General features: G+C 38.0%; 1 protein-coding gene across 4 annotated transcripts in view; it reads left to right on the forward strand.

Annotated features, from left to right (window-relative positions):
- Nucleotides 1-16566, forward strand: part of Inae (inactivation no afterpotential E) — a 38865-nt gene that overhangs the window by 4968 nt on the left and 17331 nt on the right. For all 4 annotated transcript variants that reach the window (XM_077422797.1, XM_077422807.1, XM_077422813.1 and 1 more), the window contains exon 2: nucleotides 15113-15324. In XM_077422797.1, coding sequence (XP_077278923.1) covers nucleotides 15113-15324 — 212 coding nt within the window. The remainder of the gene's footprint in view (nucleotides 1-15112; nucleotides 15325-16566) is intronic.

Genomic DNA, 16566 nt, shown 5'->3' on the forward strand with positions numbered 1-16566 from the left:
CGACCGTTTTTACACGCGATGTAGCCGCCGAGTTTTCACGCCGTGTAATTGTAGACGTAATAAACTGGCAGGCTATCGCGGCGGATTGGAAAACTTTCTTCGCGAGAGCACTCGCCGGAAGGCCGCGTCTTCCGGTCGAAGAACGATCGAGCCGTTAAAACGCGTGCGTGTTTACGATTCGAGAGACCGCGTTCTCGGGCACGTTGAATTGCGCGATTGCCCGACGCGACTCGACGGGATCGCACTCGCCGAGCCCTTCGTCGAGGGCCTTTTATCCACCGAAGTATAACAAGCTACGAAGAGCGCTTCTCGCGCCGAGAGTTCTCGACAAACAACGGCGGCTTCTTCGTTTTGTACTTTTGTGTCGTTTCTCTTTCTTTTTTTCCCCCCTATCGGTGCTCCGTGAATGTCGCGTACGCGGTCGATTTTACGGCTAAAGCGCTACCCCCGGCGGTAGGTAAAATGTGTAAATTTACCTCGTGTGTATTGACCACACGCGCGATGTATTGTGCATATCGAGCTAAAAATACGCGCGGGGTTTTTTTTTATATCTTTTGCAGCCGGAATGAGACATGCTTGTTAATGACGTTTCTGTGTAAGAGAGAGAGAGAGAGAGAGAGAGAGAGAGAGAGAGAGAGAGAGAGAGAGAGAGAGAGAGAGAGAGAGAGAGAGAGAGAGAGAGAGAGAGAGAGAGAGAGAGAGAGAGAGAGAGAGAGAGAGAGAGAGAGAGAGAGAGAGAGAGAGAGAGAGAGAGAGAGAAAGGGTGGAAGTACAAAGTGAAAGGAGAGCGACGTCCAAATCTCGTTTTCTAATTTCGAAACGTAACGCTTCGAATAATATTGAAGATTGAATATATTATAAGGATTAGTTACATATTGTAACACGTGAAACTGAGACGTTACACATATGCGTTTATATAATTATTAAATATATAATATATGTATTGTATGATATTTCATGTAAAAAGTGGTCCACGTAAAGCGTTGCGAGCTAACAATTCCAGAATCAGCTGATCGCGATTCGCACAACGTTGTTTTCTTATTTTTTTACGATTCAGGAGGCCCCACGCGACGATTAGAAAATGTATTGGGAGTCGCGCGCGTAGTTCGATAACACAGATAGTGATGTAACATCATCGCATATTAGTCACACGTGCGTATGCTGATCGTCTTTCACGACGTTTTTACGTTCTCCCGCGCAGTCAATTTCCATTTCAAGTATACGTGCGAACACACACGATCTACAGCTGTGAAATTACGCACGTCGCGGAAACTTTTATATAATTGCAAATTCCATTAAATTCGCGATTTCACTCGGGACGCGTTGCGCAAAATCCGCGGCCATCCCACTATTCCCCGATGGCACAGAGTCCCATCGGGCTCTCTGCATTTCTGCAAATTCGTACGAATAACAATAAAATCGAACGTGAGCGAATGAATGAGCGAAAAACGTATGCTTTGAGAGTATTACTCGGAGAGTATTGTAAACTTCCCTTCGGGAATTTTGTTTATTTCATAGCCGTACGATTCGAGCGGCCGCTCTCTGGCACAACTTTACATATATTATTAGACTGTAGTGAGCTGTATAATCCGCACGTGCGACGACGCCTGCACGCCGCTGCGCCGATGTGGCGTCGAGATGAACAACGAGGTTAATTAAAATTTCAAGACGCGCAAGAAATGAAAGTGCCCCACGTCCTTCCTCATTTTTTTTCCCTGACGCAAGTCAACTCTGTCTGATAGCTTATGTTCGCGCGGAAAATATATGAGGTTTTTTTTCTACAATAATGTGCCGTCCGTTCTTTCTCAAAGAACATTCCGAACTGATACACGTTGGTGCAATAAGTTGAAGTGAAACAAAATAACACCTGTCTCACTCTAACCTATTGCATTAGTGTGCGGTGCGTGTGCACGCCAGTTCGGGAAGTCCTTCGAAAAAGGATCGTTACGAATTACATAAACGGTGACGGGAAAAATTTTACTGAACTATACAAAATATTATAAAAGCTTTGATCTAATCCACAGACAAAACGTCAGCGTGTATCAAATACAATTTACATGTCGAATACACTTAGAATTTATACGAATAGTTGATAACTGACATATTCTTCTCGTTACAATCGATCGCTATTTTTTTTTATTCATCGAACGATAGACTTTGCGTGTATAAAATAAGAGGCGATACACACGGGACGGCTATAGCCGTATTTTCGCGTAGATATATTTATTGTCGCAAACTTTGCGTACTCTTTGCGTCCATTTCTCTTCTCCACCAACAAACTTTCCTCTTCGAGCGGTTTGTTTTCAAGCTTCGACTCTTCGGACGGAAAAATCGCGGCGTCGATCGCTTTTCACGAAATGCGAAGGCGTCGGTCGCAAAGTGATTTTATCTCGTTTCTCTCGGCGCGCTTCGAACGGGCGTTCCAACATCTCGACAAATGGATGCGAGTGCGAAATCGTGCGGTCGGTGCAGTATTTTTCTAGGCCGACGATTTTTCAAGCGATGAGTGTTTGTACATATATACCGTGAATTATCGTTGACGGCAGCTCGATCTCGCGGCTTATCGGTTATCGGTTAATCGCTTAATCTACATACGGTTAAAAACTTCCTGCAAGCTACTCGCTCAATTTGAAATATGTGAACGTTTTTCAAAGACAGATAACGAGCAGCGAAAAAGCACGTGCCTCGTCGGCGCGTATATACTTATGTGCTCGGGTTACGAACGAATCAAATGGCATCGCGTGACATTTCGCATTTCGAAAATATTAACCCCGGGCTCTCTCCTGCCGTCGAACTAAGCGAGATCGATTATGACCTCGATAGACACATACATTTTATTCCGCGGCGTTTTAATCTGATTTTTCCGCACCAAATAGGAAAAGGTCGTAATTGGTAATTGGTCTTTTACCGTTGTGACAATATTTTATATTTGACAATTTTTATTTTTTATCTCCACCTTAGTTCTTCGCTCAATGTTATTTGGAAGCTTTCGAGCGTCGTGTGTGCATCTGCGATACGCACGACTTGCTCCGATAAATTAATCGTGAGAAGCACATTGTGCAAGACAGAGAGAATGTCGCGCGAAATCGACGCGTATATACGAAAATAAGAAACAGCCCGCAATCTTGCCGTTGTCACTGTTGTCAGGGGAGCTGATAGCCAAACAAGCTAATCGGAGTGAATCGTCCGTAAAAATGATCTCGAATTGAAGCTGCCTGTCACGAATACGTATACATATATATATATGTAAGTACGTCTTCCATTTACAATTTCATATATAATATTCAGTGACATATATTTAAGAAAAATCTGTTACTTATTTTAAAATTCTTTCGCTTATAGTCGCATAAGGGAGTTTGACATTTGCCTTTACGCTCACCACTGCCGTCGTTCTTCCATCGGTTACGTTTTCTGAATCTTTGAGTAAAGTAGTAAAGCATTCTCTCTCCGAGGCGGCGCGTACCTCGTAAAATAAAACGAACTTTTTCTTATTCTCGCGCTCTTGCGGCACGCAACTTTCGCTCCGCGGGCTTCCTCGCCTCCGTCACAGTTGCAAAAAGTCGCGGCCGATCGATACGTTTAACACGCGCGAGCGAGACTACGAACTTTTGTTCTCCGAACGGTCCTCTCTTTCTATGCGCGTGCTATGAATCATTTAAGGGTGACTCCGCGCGATCGGCGGGGGCCACACGTGCGTATTGTCGTTGGCGTTTGGTTGCGTACGCGCTCTCGGTACCACAGTGATCCTTGATCCCTGTTTATATGGGATGCTCTAAAACCCACGGTGATAAAACACGATTGTTTTAACGGTTGTGTACAGAGTTTGGATCGAAATCGAAAAATATACGTCATTTCGCTCTCTTCAATTGTTTCGAAATAATTTATTTTAATTTTTGAACGCATCTTACGTGAGAAATAATATGAATTAATGCGCAGAAAATGTATATTGTGTATACGACTTATGTTATATTTATTTTCTTCGTTATATCTGTGCCATAATTTTTACGTAATAATAATAATAATAATATTGTGACTAATATTTAAATATCTTTCTATGAAATTCGTAAGAACATATATTTTCAAATATATATCTTTGTACTAAGATCATTTAATCATATACCAAACTTTTTTGCGTGAATTCGAGACCTGTGATATAATTTATGAAATTATCGATGAGTGATCGTGATATATGGCGACACGATATATTAATAATAAAATAACAATATCGACTTTATCGATAATTAACGATATTTATCGTCGTATAATTCTCGAAATTCCTGCTAAATTACACAATATTATCGTTTCCATTTATTATACATGTTTATCGCACACAACTCTGACAACATATGATGTCATCTTGCGTATTACACGATTAATTGATGTTGATCTTGCCGAGCGTTTTATCTCCGCGACCGGAAAGGCTAGGAATCGTGCTCTTGCACTTATACAAGTAAATGGTTGTTAAGCGCATTAAAGTCGCCTCTCCCATGTGTACACGAGCCATTAAAAAATCACTGTAACATTATCCGCATGTACGTGTACCGAATACTATTTTTTCTTCGTCGTACGGCCGACTAAGTATAGATCCGAGCCTATAAGCTCGTTGAGATTTAAAATACGTATAATACGTCAGTCAGGTACGCGCACGACCGCGTTATACACCCAACTTTTACAAACACACACATTTTTAATGTAGATTTTATCGATATTATTGTATCTCCCTTTCGCCTCACTTATAGAAGAAGGAAAATATGCGACAGTTGACTTCGTGCAAGTTTAATTTTATTTTGAGATCAGCTAGAATTTATGATTTTATTTTTATATATTTATTTAGAAAATAATTTGGGTATCACGTTAATATCGGCAGTTTAAAAAAGTAGGTGTTAATAATTGTTGATCACTTTTATATATTTTATATGACGTTACTTTTTTTTTACTATTTATATTTATCTTTATTTATGTCGGCGCGTGCTGTGTGCCGTTGAATTAAATTTACTATTTTTCGATATTGCTACGTGGCACCAACGGTAATTACCGATAGTAAAACATCGCTGATGTCATGCTCCGGACATCTGTGCATTCAGTGTAATCTCAATTCCATGTCCCATTCGGAATCGCAGATCCATTATCGGATTTAAGGTGTCGGTGCTTCGGCGGGGAACGACGACCAATCGATAAAAATTATCTACGCGCGACGTATCTTTTACGATGCTTCTCCTTTACACTAAAATCCATGGTATTTATCACGATACAAATGTTTTTCTCCCAGAAGCTTAATTGTTATTTATTTATTTTTTCACTTTATTTAGTTCTATTTTACTCGGTTATTCTGATGTTATTTTCAATAAATAAAAATTTTGTAATGCTAATAATAGTACATATCGAATATTAAGCGCGATTATATAAAAGTGATTATTAAAAAATATGCGACACGCGTATTTTATTATACTTTTTTGTAGCAGATATAAATTAGATACACCACCAGTTTTATAAATTAATATTAATTACAGAGAAGACAGTTCGCATCAGACCTTTGTATGTGTATTATTTTAAAGAGCCGAGAAGCTCGCAACCATTATTTTTATAACGAGAAACATTAATCAGTAATATTTTATTCCTTCCGCATCTTCTCCCTCGAATTCTCTCGATCGCGGCTCAACGACCGCGAACGCGACAAGCCTCGAAAGTTTTGTTTGACGAGCAACAGCCGCCATGTCAAATGATAAAAGCTCTAAAATAGGATCCTATCCTCTCTCGCGTGTTAAGTGTTCTTCCGCGTTCCGCCTTTGACTCTCTGAAAGTCAGCGGCAAAATTCTTGACGCCACCTTCTTGGCAACACCTTACAGATATTTCGCCGCGCGTTGTCCGTTTCTTCCATTCCTCGCGGTGTATATCAGGTTCATAGCGTGATACATGTTAATCTTTAACTTGACGGAAGTTAGGGATATAATCGCAGTGAAATGCAAAGAAAATATAAATTCACAGATATGACAAAAACTAGAAAAAAAACTTTTTCATCGAAATAAGAAAGTGATAATATATTTTTATCTATAAATATAATTTTTGAGTGTTAGTTTTTCAGCAAGTAGAAGGTATATATCAAGTATTCATACATTTTACAGATACTTTAATGAAAATGTAGAAAATTCTATTTAATAAAAAAATTGATTAAGGCTTAAGAATATAGGATATTTTTGCATATTTGTCAAAGTGCGCGCGAAGAAAGGAGATACAATATTCAGTTAAGACCGTAATTACGTCATGAATATTTTTTTCCCGCGCCGAAGGCTTTTAAGATTTTCTTGGGGAACGGAAGATGTTCGCGAGAGACATGTCTTATTCATGAGCCTAATGTCATCTTATCACGCAACTGGGTTCGCCGTGCCGCGACTCTCGTCGCGTTTGTGTTTTGACGCGCTCGTGATCCACGAGGGCAGTCACAATGATTCGGTCGGCGTGATTTAATAAATGAGCGATAACTTTTCGGTCCGGGATCACACACGCGGATAAACGGATTCGGCGCGTAATCATAAATATCTTCAAACGTTCCATGTCCCGTAAAATGTCCCAGCCGTCGCACGTCGCACCATTGCTTTTTTTTTTAGCCACGAGAGAATTATCGCGACAGTGTATGCACCTCGCCTGATACATTTGGCGTATTATCGGGTTTTATCTTTTAATTGATAGAACAATAATGTGCAAAAACATTTTAATTAATTTCTTAAAGAACATTTTTTGAGGAAATTATTTAATTTATATCTAACTTTTTATTTTAAGATTAATTTTCTCGCATCGAACATAAATATAAAGGATGCGTATATGTGTTGAAAATTAAAATTTTGCGATCGAATTATAATCTCTATTAGAGAAAAACTCACAGTCGGTTAAAATTAATCAAGAAACTCGTAGATAATAGCTATTGTTTTTAACGACGAAATAAAGGTCCATGCAAAAATTTAGCTACATGCGAATTATTCCGCAGAAAAATCCTAATTTCCCTGTACTAATCATGATATGTATACGAGAGACGAGTGCTTCTGTGAGAACAAAGTTCACAAGTCCATCATCCCTGGCGGCGACAAGATGAGACTGTGGATTCTCGCCAGATCTCTCATTTACATCGGATGCGCTTAATAAACTTGTCGAGGTTTTATGAATGTGGCCATCGTGTCGCCGTAAATCAAGCCTGCCTGTGCGCGAAGTCGATTAATTGCTGACGATCGCTACACGCACACTTCTTTCGCGATTCTTGTGCTCGTGAAACGACTAGCCGACGAATGACACTTCGTTAAAACGAATCGATATAATTGTTAAAACAAGTCTCCGATAGCAATCCATTTCCCTTCACCTGTGACTCGAAAGGAAATTCCATGAAAAGCAGACATCTGAATATTTCAAATTATAGTTGGAGACAAATTATTTTTAAGCGATTCTTTTAATATCTCTTGCGTGCTTGCTTAGTAATTACTTTTATTTAATTATCTGTTTACGTGTGCAATGGAAAAAGAACTTTGTCTCTAAATTATTTTGATATTTATTTCCCGCATATTTTATATATACATATAATTCTCTTCTTGCATGATTTTCATGTTATTCTGTATTTTATGTTATATAACATTTTCTACGAAATGAAATTGCGAAAAGCTTCCTATTGCAAATAGATGTTATGTAATGAAATTGTAACAAGTACAACAAGCGTGATAAAAACGCGATTATGCTGAACTATATATGTATATTATATGTCACGTCAATATTCACACACAAAATTTACGACTTTCGATTTTTTTCTGGACGAACGGTTCAATATCCGCCTTCGGCGGGGGCAGTCTAAAACAACGGGGTGCACCGTCATCAAACGATTCAGCATCCCCGAGCGTCAGTGCGAGGGTGCAGGATCCTTTTACCAAGGCGATGCAAATCCCTGTGCGTCCCCTTCATGAAATTCGCCATACGGCTATCCCCATCGAATCATGAAATCGGTATACAAGGTGTATCAGAAATCGTATTGCAACCGTCAAGTTTTTGGCAAATCTAAATTTTCTTTAGCACATATTTTTCAGTATTTTCAACATTAAATACATTGATAATTAAACATAAAAGATTTTCTTAAAATAAACTATGCATTTAAAATTGAGCGAAGATCAAGGCTTCGATATTTATTCTCATTTCTCAAATTTAAGTCAAAACTCCTTGATTTTTAATCGCTTACACAACGAGAAAATTATTATCTTTCCGATATTAAAACAATCGCCGTTTAGCTTTGGCTTCTAATGTCTATAATTTAGATTTAGAAGAAAGACGAGATGTTGAGACACCCGGTATACTACTTGAGCGTTTCACAGCGATAAATAGTCCTTTGTCCTGTAGCTCGTAATGTAAGAGAACAGGCAGTTTCGGTCACGTTGGGATATAAATGATCGCGCAGATGGAATTTTCGGAATATTTGGCCTTTTAGGCTTCGATCCCGGCTTTTATTTCTCGAGAGCGACTCTCATTAGTGAAAGCTCCTTAGCTCTATTGTTTCATTGGACATCTTGAGATCCAATTTTACTCTTAAACCACAGTTGACATTTTCTTATTTTAGAGATAAACCGTTGACAAATAGAATTCCATACAATAAAATTTCTTCTGCTACTACATCTTTTCTTAGCACGCCAACGAATTTTGACAAATGTCGACATGAAGAAGAAAACGCATTTGGATCTCTGTTAAATCGTCCCGTAAAATTGTATCTCCGCTTATCTTTTATTTCCTTCGTCGCAATGATCATTCAATCGACGAATTTATTACGCCGAGATTGCTTTTTCCGAGAATGCAGTCGCCATCGCGCGTGAAATCGTGCACGGTTATAGTCGTAATGGAGTTTCGTTAAACTATTCCAGTTTTCTCACCATTTCCCGATATCGTGCGGGTCGTATCGTTGATTGCTACAGCAATTGCGAGCATTGAATACTCCGGACCTCGTGTTAGCTCTATTATAGATCAAGACAATTATTGAATGGTAATAAAAATTTACGGCAGTACACACACAACATATTAATATCTTTGTATCTCTGTGCGTTTGCTGGCAGATTTATATAACTGCTCGTTGCTCCACAAATCCGAGGTTTAATGTTTGATATTACAATACGGGGCGCAGTCACTTAAATTATTCAGAAATCCGGGAATATATACAACGCACGTCAATTTCGTCGCGTAGAATCATCGCAAAAGCTCTCGAGGATCCTTGAATAAAAAATCAAAGAACGAGCTTTTCTATCGAAAGTGCCGAGTCGCGGCGACATTTGAGCATGCGACGTTTAATTCGGCTGATCTTCTCTATCATTAATTCCGCGAGCACGGTATTGAGCTTTAATCAACCGGATATGAGGAACGTTTGAATGTCAAAGGTTACGATTACCCGGGTACTGCGGCATTTTGCACCGCGCGCGCCTGCATCGCGGAAATTTCCAAAACACCTCCTCGGCAAGAATTAATCCGCGTTGTTGATTATATATACATTAGTCTTGTGAAAACGTTATACGGCGCGCGTTCGTGTTCTCGCGAGCGTACGAAAAAAAGGCTTGCTAAACCGCGCCAGAAACATGAAAAAAAGAAACGATATTTTACAAATTTTTCTTTATTCTTATATTATTTATTCCGTTTTTATATTTTATACAAATTTTATTTTATTTCCATTCTTATAAAAGAGAATATGATTTATTTCGAGCGATCAATTTTTCTTTCGAGTCATGCGTTTTCTGGGAAAATGCTTTAAACGAAAGTTTAACAATTAATGATACATTAAAAAGTCAATATCAATTGAAACGCGAAAATCACCCTACATATAAATAATTAAAATATATCTCATAAAAATAATTTTCCTTTGAAAATGAAAGATTAGATGACTGATTGCTTATGATGCTATTAGTCGTAACGATATGTCTTCGCGCGATTTATCTCCGAAGTGAAAGATGACGATTTCAAGTTAATGGATCACAAGTTATATTGCCGCTCAAATATATATAGACATCTTTGGAATTGGAATGTCCGATATAATTCCGCAGCTCGGAAATGGAAAGACCTATCGTCGAGGACTTTCATTTATTCTTCTCGTCTCGTTCGGTTTCCTCGCTTATACAACAAACATTGATTGTTTCAGTTTCGGGGTATGAGAGTCGAAATTCCCCGCGTGTTTTGTTGGCACTCTCTACTCTCTATATCTCTCTGGCACGTACTCGCACGTTCCAAGTACAATACTAAGATCGTCTTAAACCCCTCATCCGCGAAATTCAACGATACAGCTGTCTCGAAACTTGCTCGGGTAATTAGTGCGGTTCCGCGTCCCTTCCATTTAATACACCACTCACACTTTGTCACAGAAAACAGTCGCATTTATTTTTCTCCGACTTTAATGATCCTCATATTTATTACGAAGCAGCGCAAAAACAAATGGTATAAAATCATGTTAAATATGTTTAAAAGTTATTCGATGATGGGGTGATAGGGATTAACGTCAAATTTCCGCTCATAGATTGACCTGATTTCACAAGATTATTATCGGGAATGTCTCCACGAGATTGAAGAGCAGACGTTACGGCGCCTCTTTATATGGTCAATGCACAAGACATTATCGACCATATTATTCTTCTCTTGAAGAAATGATGAAAAGATTACGAGAACTGATATACATTGCGATAAATCTATAACTAGGGCCGGAACTATAAATCGTTAATAATCCAAATCGATTTACGGGAGTTTTCAAAAGTTTTTAAAATAAACGGTTCTTAGAAATAATTTTTAAGTAACAGTATTAAAAAACCAGAGAAATATAATATCACAGAAATTGATGTTTATCATTTAGCAAACATAACACGGATTTAACGAAACCACTTTTTGTATGAAGTACATCGTTAATAAATCGGTGAGAGTATCAACGAGTCTCGAGAAGGAGCGGGAAATGTAGTTTTTCATCTGCGTAAGTTTTTGCGAGTTTCGGTAATGAGACGTTGAAAGCGGCCATGTTATAAACTGGACGTTAACTGGATCGCGTTTTTTCTACGGACCGGCCGCGCAAACGCCAACTCTTTTCACTGCCGCTATTCACTGCTCTCTTTTGACATTCTTTACGTGCAAAGAATTTTTTTCGATATTATTGTATCGTACAGTAACAGTGCGGTCCGAGGTGTAGTCGTTTCGATTTCGCTATTTAAATTATCGGAAAAGTTCGCGTTTTGGCATTCACTTGTATTGTTTCATTACAATAGAGATATATAATATAACCTGGAATTTATATTACAATTTAACACTTGCCTTAAATTGTGTCTCGAATGCGATATTAATTTCAGGTATAATGATGTAATTAATTGAAGCGCTTGTTTGTTCGGAATTAGCCCAAGAATTTCCGTATATCTGAATATGTTATCCAGTGTTCTGTTGCCTTCCACAACGGCACTTTGGGAGAGTCATAATGTATGTACATTAGATGCTAGATGCTAGACTCTAGTCGTAGCGTAAAGTCAACGTTGAATGGAGAATGCTGGAACATTGTCACTATTGTATACTCTGCGCTGATGTCTTAAACAAGTTTATTAAACGACTAACTATTCAACTTGTACAATCGCATTAGACGAAAATTACACGATGTGAAAATTATATGACAATATTACGTATAAAATGTTGCGTAAGAATTGTTCAACAGCAGCGCTAAATTTTTGGCATGATAATCTCTTTGCTGTTGATTAATTCTGTGTGTGTGTCACTTTTTTAATACATATATATCTTATGATGCCTTTGAAAAATTTTTTGTCGAAAAATACAGAAATATGAAATATGATTCTGATGCAGTGATATTAAACTACACGTATACACACTCAAATGTATTTAAAATCCAAAAATTATTCTATATTTTTGTCGAATATTGAATCGTGGTAACGTCATTGCCAAGGTCATTGCAAAAAATTAAATTTTATATTTTTTACTTCTTTTTCCTAAAGCAATTTTATAAAGTTTTGAAATGCAGTATAAGCTTGATAAAGAAAGCTATAGAGAGATGCACCATCGAAATTATTCTACATTCAAGGAGAAATCCCTTTCGAAATGGTTGATGCTTTTATAAATCGCGTACCTGAGTAAGTCGCGTACTTGAGGTAATAATCAAACCAGTAATTGCGTAAATTGACATCCCCCGAAGTTCGATGCAAATATCGGGAAAGTTACCGGGAATACAAATCGCCGACAAAATGCGAAGTTTCTGATTGCCGCAATTTCGTTTACGCCGCCGCGCCGCGCCGCGCCGTCCGCAGACAAGCCATAGTTTACATCTTATAAAATATAAAAGACTCCCACACACATGTATAATTTCAAAGATATTCTGTATAATACATGAATACTTGCTTGTACTAAAAAAATATTTCTTGTTTGATGATCCTTAAAACAATAACGGTATATCTCATTCGTATTTTATTTTGTCTTTTAATTGTAAGGGTTTTCGACAAACCTATTTTTTATATTTCTTTTGTTTCAAATGTGTTACTTCTATTTGTTTTCTTGGTATCTGCTCGAACTGTACTCGCGGCGTTCGTTCCATAGCAAACTTGCTCTTAACAGATCAGCTATTTTTAGTACGGAAAAGGGGAGTAGGATGCTCCAGTTACACGATACACCTTTATTGCTCTCCGGTTAAGGACTGAATTAGATCTCGGCGGAAAAAATTAAAATGAAATCTCTAGCGTTCGAGAGAAATATCCGTGACAAATATCCCTTAATTCGCTTCGATATAGAATCGCAAAAGAACGAGAATGGCTTTGGATTTTTCTCGGCCGTTTTGTCTCGAGTCTGGAAAAGGCGAGGAACGACACACGGCCCGTGATAGAAACGGCAGAAAAGCCGGCTATACAAGGTAAATCGATACGAAACCACCACGCAGCAACATCCAACGTTCTGACGACCCTCTTCCTCGTTGTCTGCTATCTCTCGTTCTCTCGCAGCATTTCCTTCTTCTTCTTTAGCTCCCTTCCTGGTCGATTTTTCAATCTCTCTCTCCTTCTCTTTATCTCACTTTCGCCTTGGATTTCTTCGTTCGCATTACGGTCGATCTACTTTATGCGCGACACGTGCCACGTTCAAGCATGGTTGCACAAAGAGATGTCCCAACTATTGTATCTCTAACTATTCGTATTATACGTTTGTATTTTTATTGTACAGTGCGAAATTTCATATATTAGTAACAAAGAAATTTTTATTAAGCGCAACAGAAAATATCGCAGCAAAGAAAATTAAAATATTTTTATTCAAAGATATGTATGTATCATATTTTGCAAAAGAATGCAATCTTTCGAATATTTTTATGTACAAGATGCATCGCGCAACGCAGGGTGCATATTCGTAACTAAACAATTTTTTTAAATATTTATAAATATACTTTTAAGCGATAGCTGACAGACCGACAATCCCTAGTCCCCAGTCTGTAAAATATAGATCGTTTAAAATAGGCTTTGTGCGTGAAAGGTGCGGTCGGTTCTAGGTGTCTATAAACGATCTCGGGGAAGAAATATTTTACGTGTCACGGAGAACACGTCTCCCGGCTGATACGTGTTCTGCGCGTGTCAACGAGACACGACCGATGAGACATTCCGTCCGCGATGTATTCGTATTCGGGACTTGGACGCGGAATATGATGGTATGTGTATTATACCATCATATTTCGTCGTTTCAAACTATATATATATGTATATAATGACGCATATATGTATATATATATATATATATATATATATATATATATATATGTCATACTGCATATGTGTACATACGATGTCACCATCGTTCAATTTGAAAGGAAGGATTGCTATTACCTTGGCAAACATATCCTTGATATCTCGAAGAGAAAAGGTCAATAGGATATAGACGAGATCTTGTCCGTGACAGAATTTTACATTGATTTTTACTTAGAGGTCGACGTTATTAATAATCTCAATAATATATTATATTTTACTGTAATATATATCATAAATATCATAAATATGTAGAATCCATTCTTCTAATTTTTACTTATACTTATACGTAACTTAATTATTCAGATTCTTCGAAATTTGATTCTTTACTATCGTTGATCCAGAGGTGCTCTAACCGTTGTTCAATTCCCGATAACAATAAAGAGACGGTCACAGTTCCAACGTATGTAAAACAAAGATTTAACGTACAGTTATGAATAATCTACGTGCTCCCAATTTTTTTTTAGTTCCTTGATATAAACGAATAAAAATAAAAATTTACTTTACCAATATCTGCGGGAGATGTACGGGCCAATACTTTTTTTCTTTTAGAACGGAATTAATTTCCATGGAATTAATTTTTTCTGGCGTTTTTCTGGCAGCTTTCGACGACCAAAAAACACCGCGTCGAAGATCATTTGTCTAGCGTTCACTAAATGGGGCTTCCGGTTGATCAAACCGCTTGAAAGCTCCTCGCTGCAGTTACATGCGGTTGCATTCATTGCACGGTCCACCGATGGTTCCCGAATGGCTCTATCTAGCGTGTGCCGTAAGGGTGATCTATGCGCCGTGTGCAACAAAACGCCGCGGTTCGTAAAGTTCGAATATGCAAACTTTCCCAACGTCAACATTCGCGAAAGGTTGTTCCGCCTTTATCTATATCATGTCGTTTATCTATCCGTGGTCGTCGATGATGTAGTTGAAAACGTACTCTGATTAATAACGTCAACGACGAACTCGATATCCCGCCGTCGTTATGTAATAGATTACATAATAGCAATTAGGTTACCTAATGATCCGTCTTTGCACAAAGAGACATTCGATCTCTTTACAGACATCCGAGAAGTACGCTACATTTATTAGATAATTTCATTACTATATAATTTTACTTTTTAATTGATTCCCGAATTTGAATTTTTTGGATAACAATGAAGTTCTCTATTGTTACGAAATTATTAATACCTTGAAATATGTAAACTAGGAAATATGACTGTGTGCGCGCGTTCAAAGGCTGCAAAGGTTTAAATCCCTGACGCGTATAATCCCCGAAATGTATTTATCGCTGGAGAACTAGATTTAGGTGTATTTACCTCGCGAATTCTATCCGCTTTAAAGGGACTTCTTTATGGATTCGCAGGTTGACAGTGCTAGGTGTTCTACTGGGGATTCTCGAGTGGGATCGTAGCGATACCTGCATTCTTCTCTTGTGGGAATACGTGATCGGATATGAAGGTCTTTTCGTGGTCTGCATGGCGGTGGAATTCTCCATCTGCTTCCTGGCGACGAGGGGCAGCATCCTGGACACAACGGCGAGAGCGCCGATGCAGTACGTTCTTTACTTCCGACTATGTGAGTATCTTTATCTCGTATCTACTGTTAATCCAATGTCTATACATCTCGATCGAAGCGACAAGCGGAATAAGAAGAAATAAAACTCGTAACAGCCCCTAAAACCGCGTTTCGGGAGCAATGCATTTTACCCTAGAGAGTACATGAACTTTTTACGATTTTATTTCACGTTTTTTTAAAATCTTGATTTTTACGCTTGTCTTTTTCTGCAACAAAAGATTCCAAAAAGAAGAAAAAGATATGACATATCAGAAATAGCAAAAACGCTTCGTCATATTTCATGCGATACGAATCTTTTTTAAAATCGCTCACGATCAGTATATCTATTCTCGATATGCCGATGTTGCCTATCGGGAATATTATTAAACTTTCATGGACCAATATTGAGAAACCGTCAACATGAAACATATTGATGAAATGGTTTGATGACAATCATAATATTTGTCGTGCGCTACACGTTATATATAACATCCTCTGTTGTTGTGTATTATATGCAAACGTGTAACATGGTTTAATTTTTCGCTACTAGCGCTTTTTCATTTTAATTCTAATTTTATATCCGAGTATTTTTCGCCTTTTTAAGGAATTTCCACGTTTGCCTGTTACGAGAGCTGTTTTGACTTATGTACACGTTAAAATACGCGGAGTGCCCTCATTTTTGCTTAAGCGCCTTTTCGCTCTCCGTGATTTATTTTTCATCGCAGTATCGTTAAATTTCGCGGAATGAACTCGCGATTCGATTATAATTCAACGTCGGATGATGTAAATGGAGTGACGCGAAATATTAAGTTCTAGGAAGCCAAATTAATTGACCAATTACTTTCTCGTCATCGCATTTTATGTATAATTTTGAATATAACTTGAACTTATATTTAATCTAAAGAAATATCATCGTCACATTGATTTCCAATGACAATATCTTCGGATGAATTTAAATTTAATAAAATTAATTGACTCATTTGTTACAAATTATAAATGTAAGGTGTAAGGCCTGAGACAACGTTTTTTATTTTTTTTCCACGTGCTTAATTCTTTGTAGATTTCTTTATCTGGTAGTCTTGATACGGGTTTCAACCTTTATTGGGTTCTCAGTCGGTGCACCGACGAGCAGAAGTTTGTTTGGTTCACTCAGGGCCATCGATCGGTGAGGACCTTGGTAAGGATTGAAACCCGAGAATAAAGAAATCTACCGCACGTACGAAGAATGATAAGTTATACGTGAGAGAAGAAGAAAAGGGGTTG

This window comes from Temnothorax americanus, unplaced genomic scaffold, assembly GCF_048541705.1.
Source record: "Temnothorax americanus isolate GAGA-0224 unplaced genomic scaffold, ASM4854170v1 Scaffold11, whole genome shotgun sequence".
Classification (NCBI taxonomy): domain Eukaryota; kingdom Metazoa; phylum Arthropoda; class Insecta; order Hymenoptera; family Formicidae; genus Temnothorax; species Temnothorax americanus.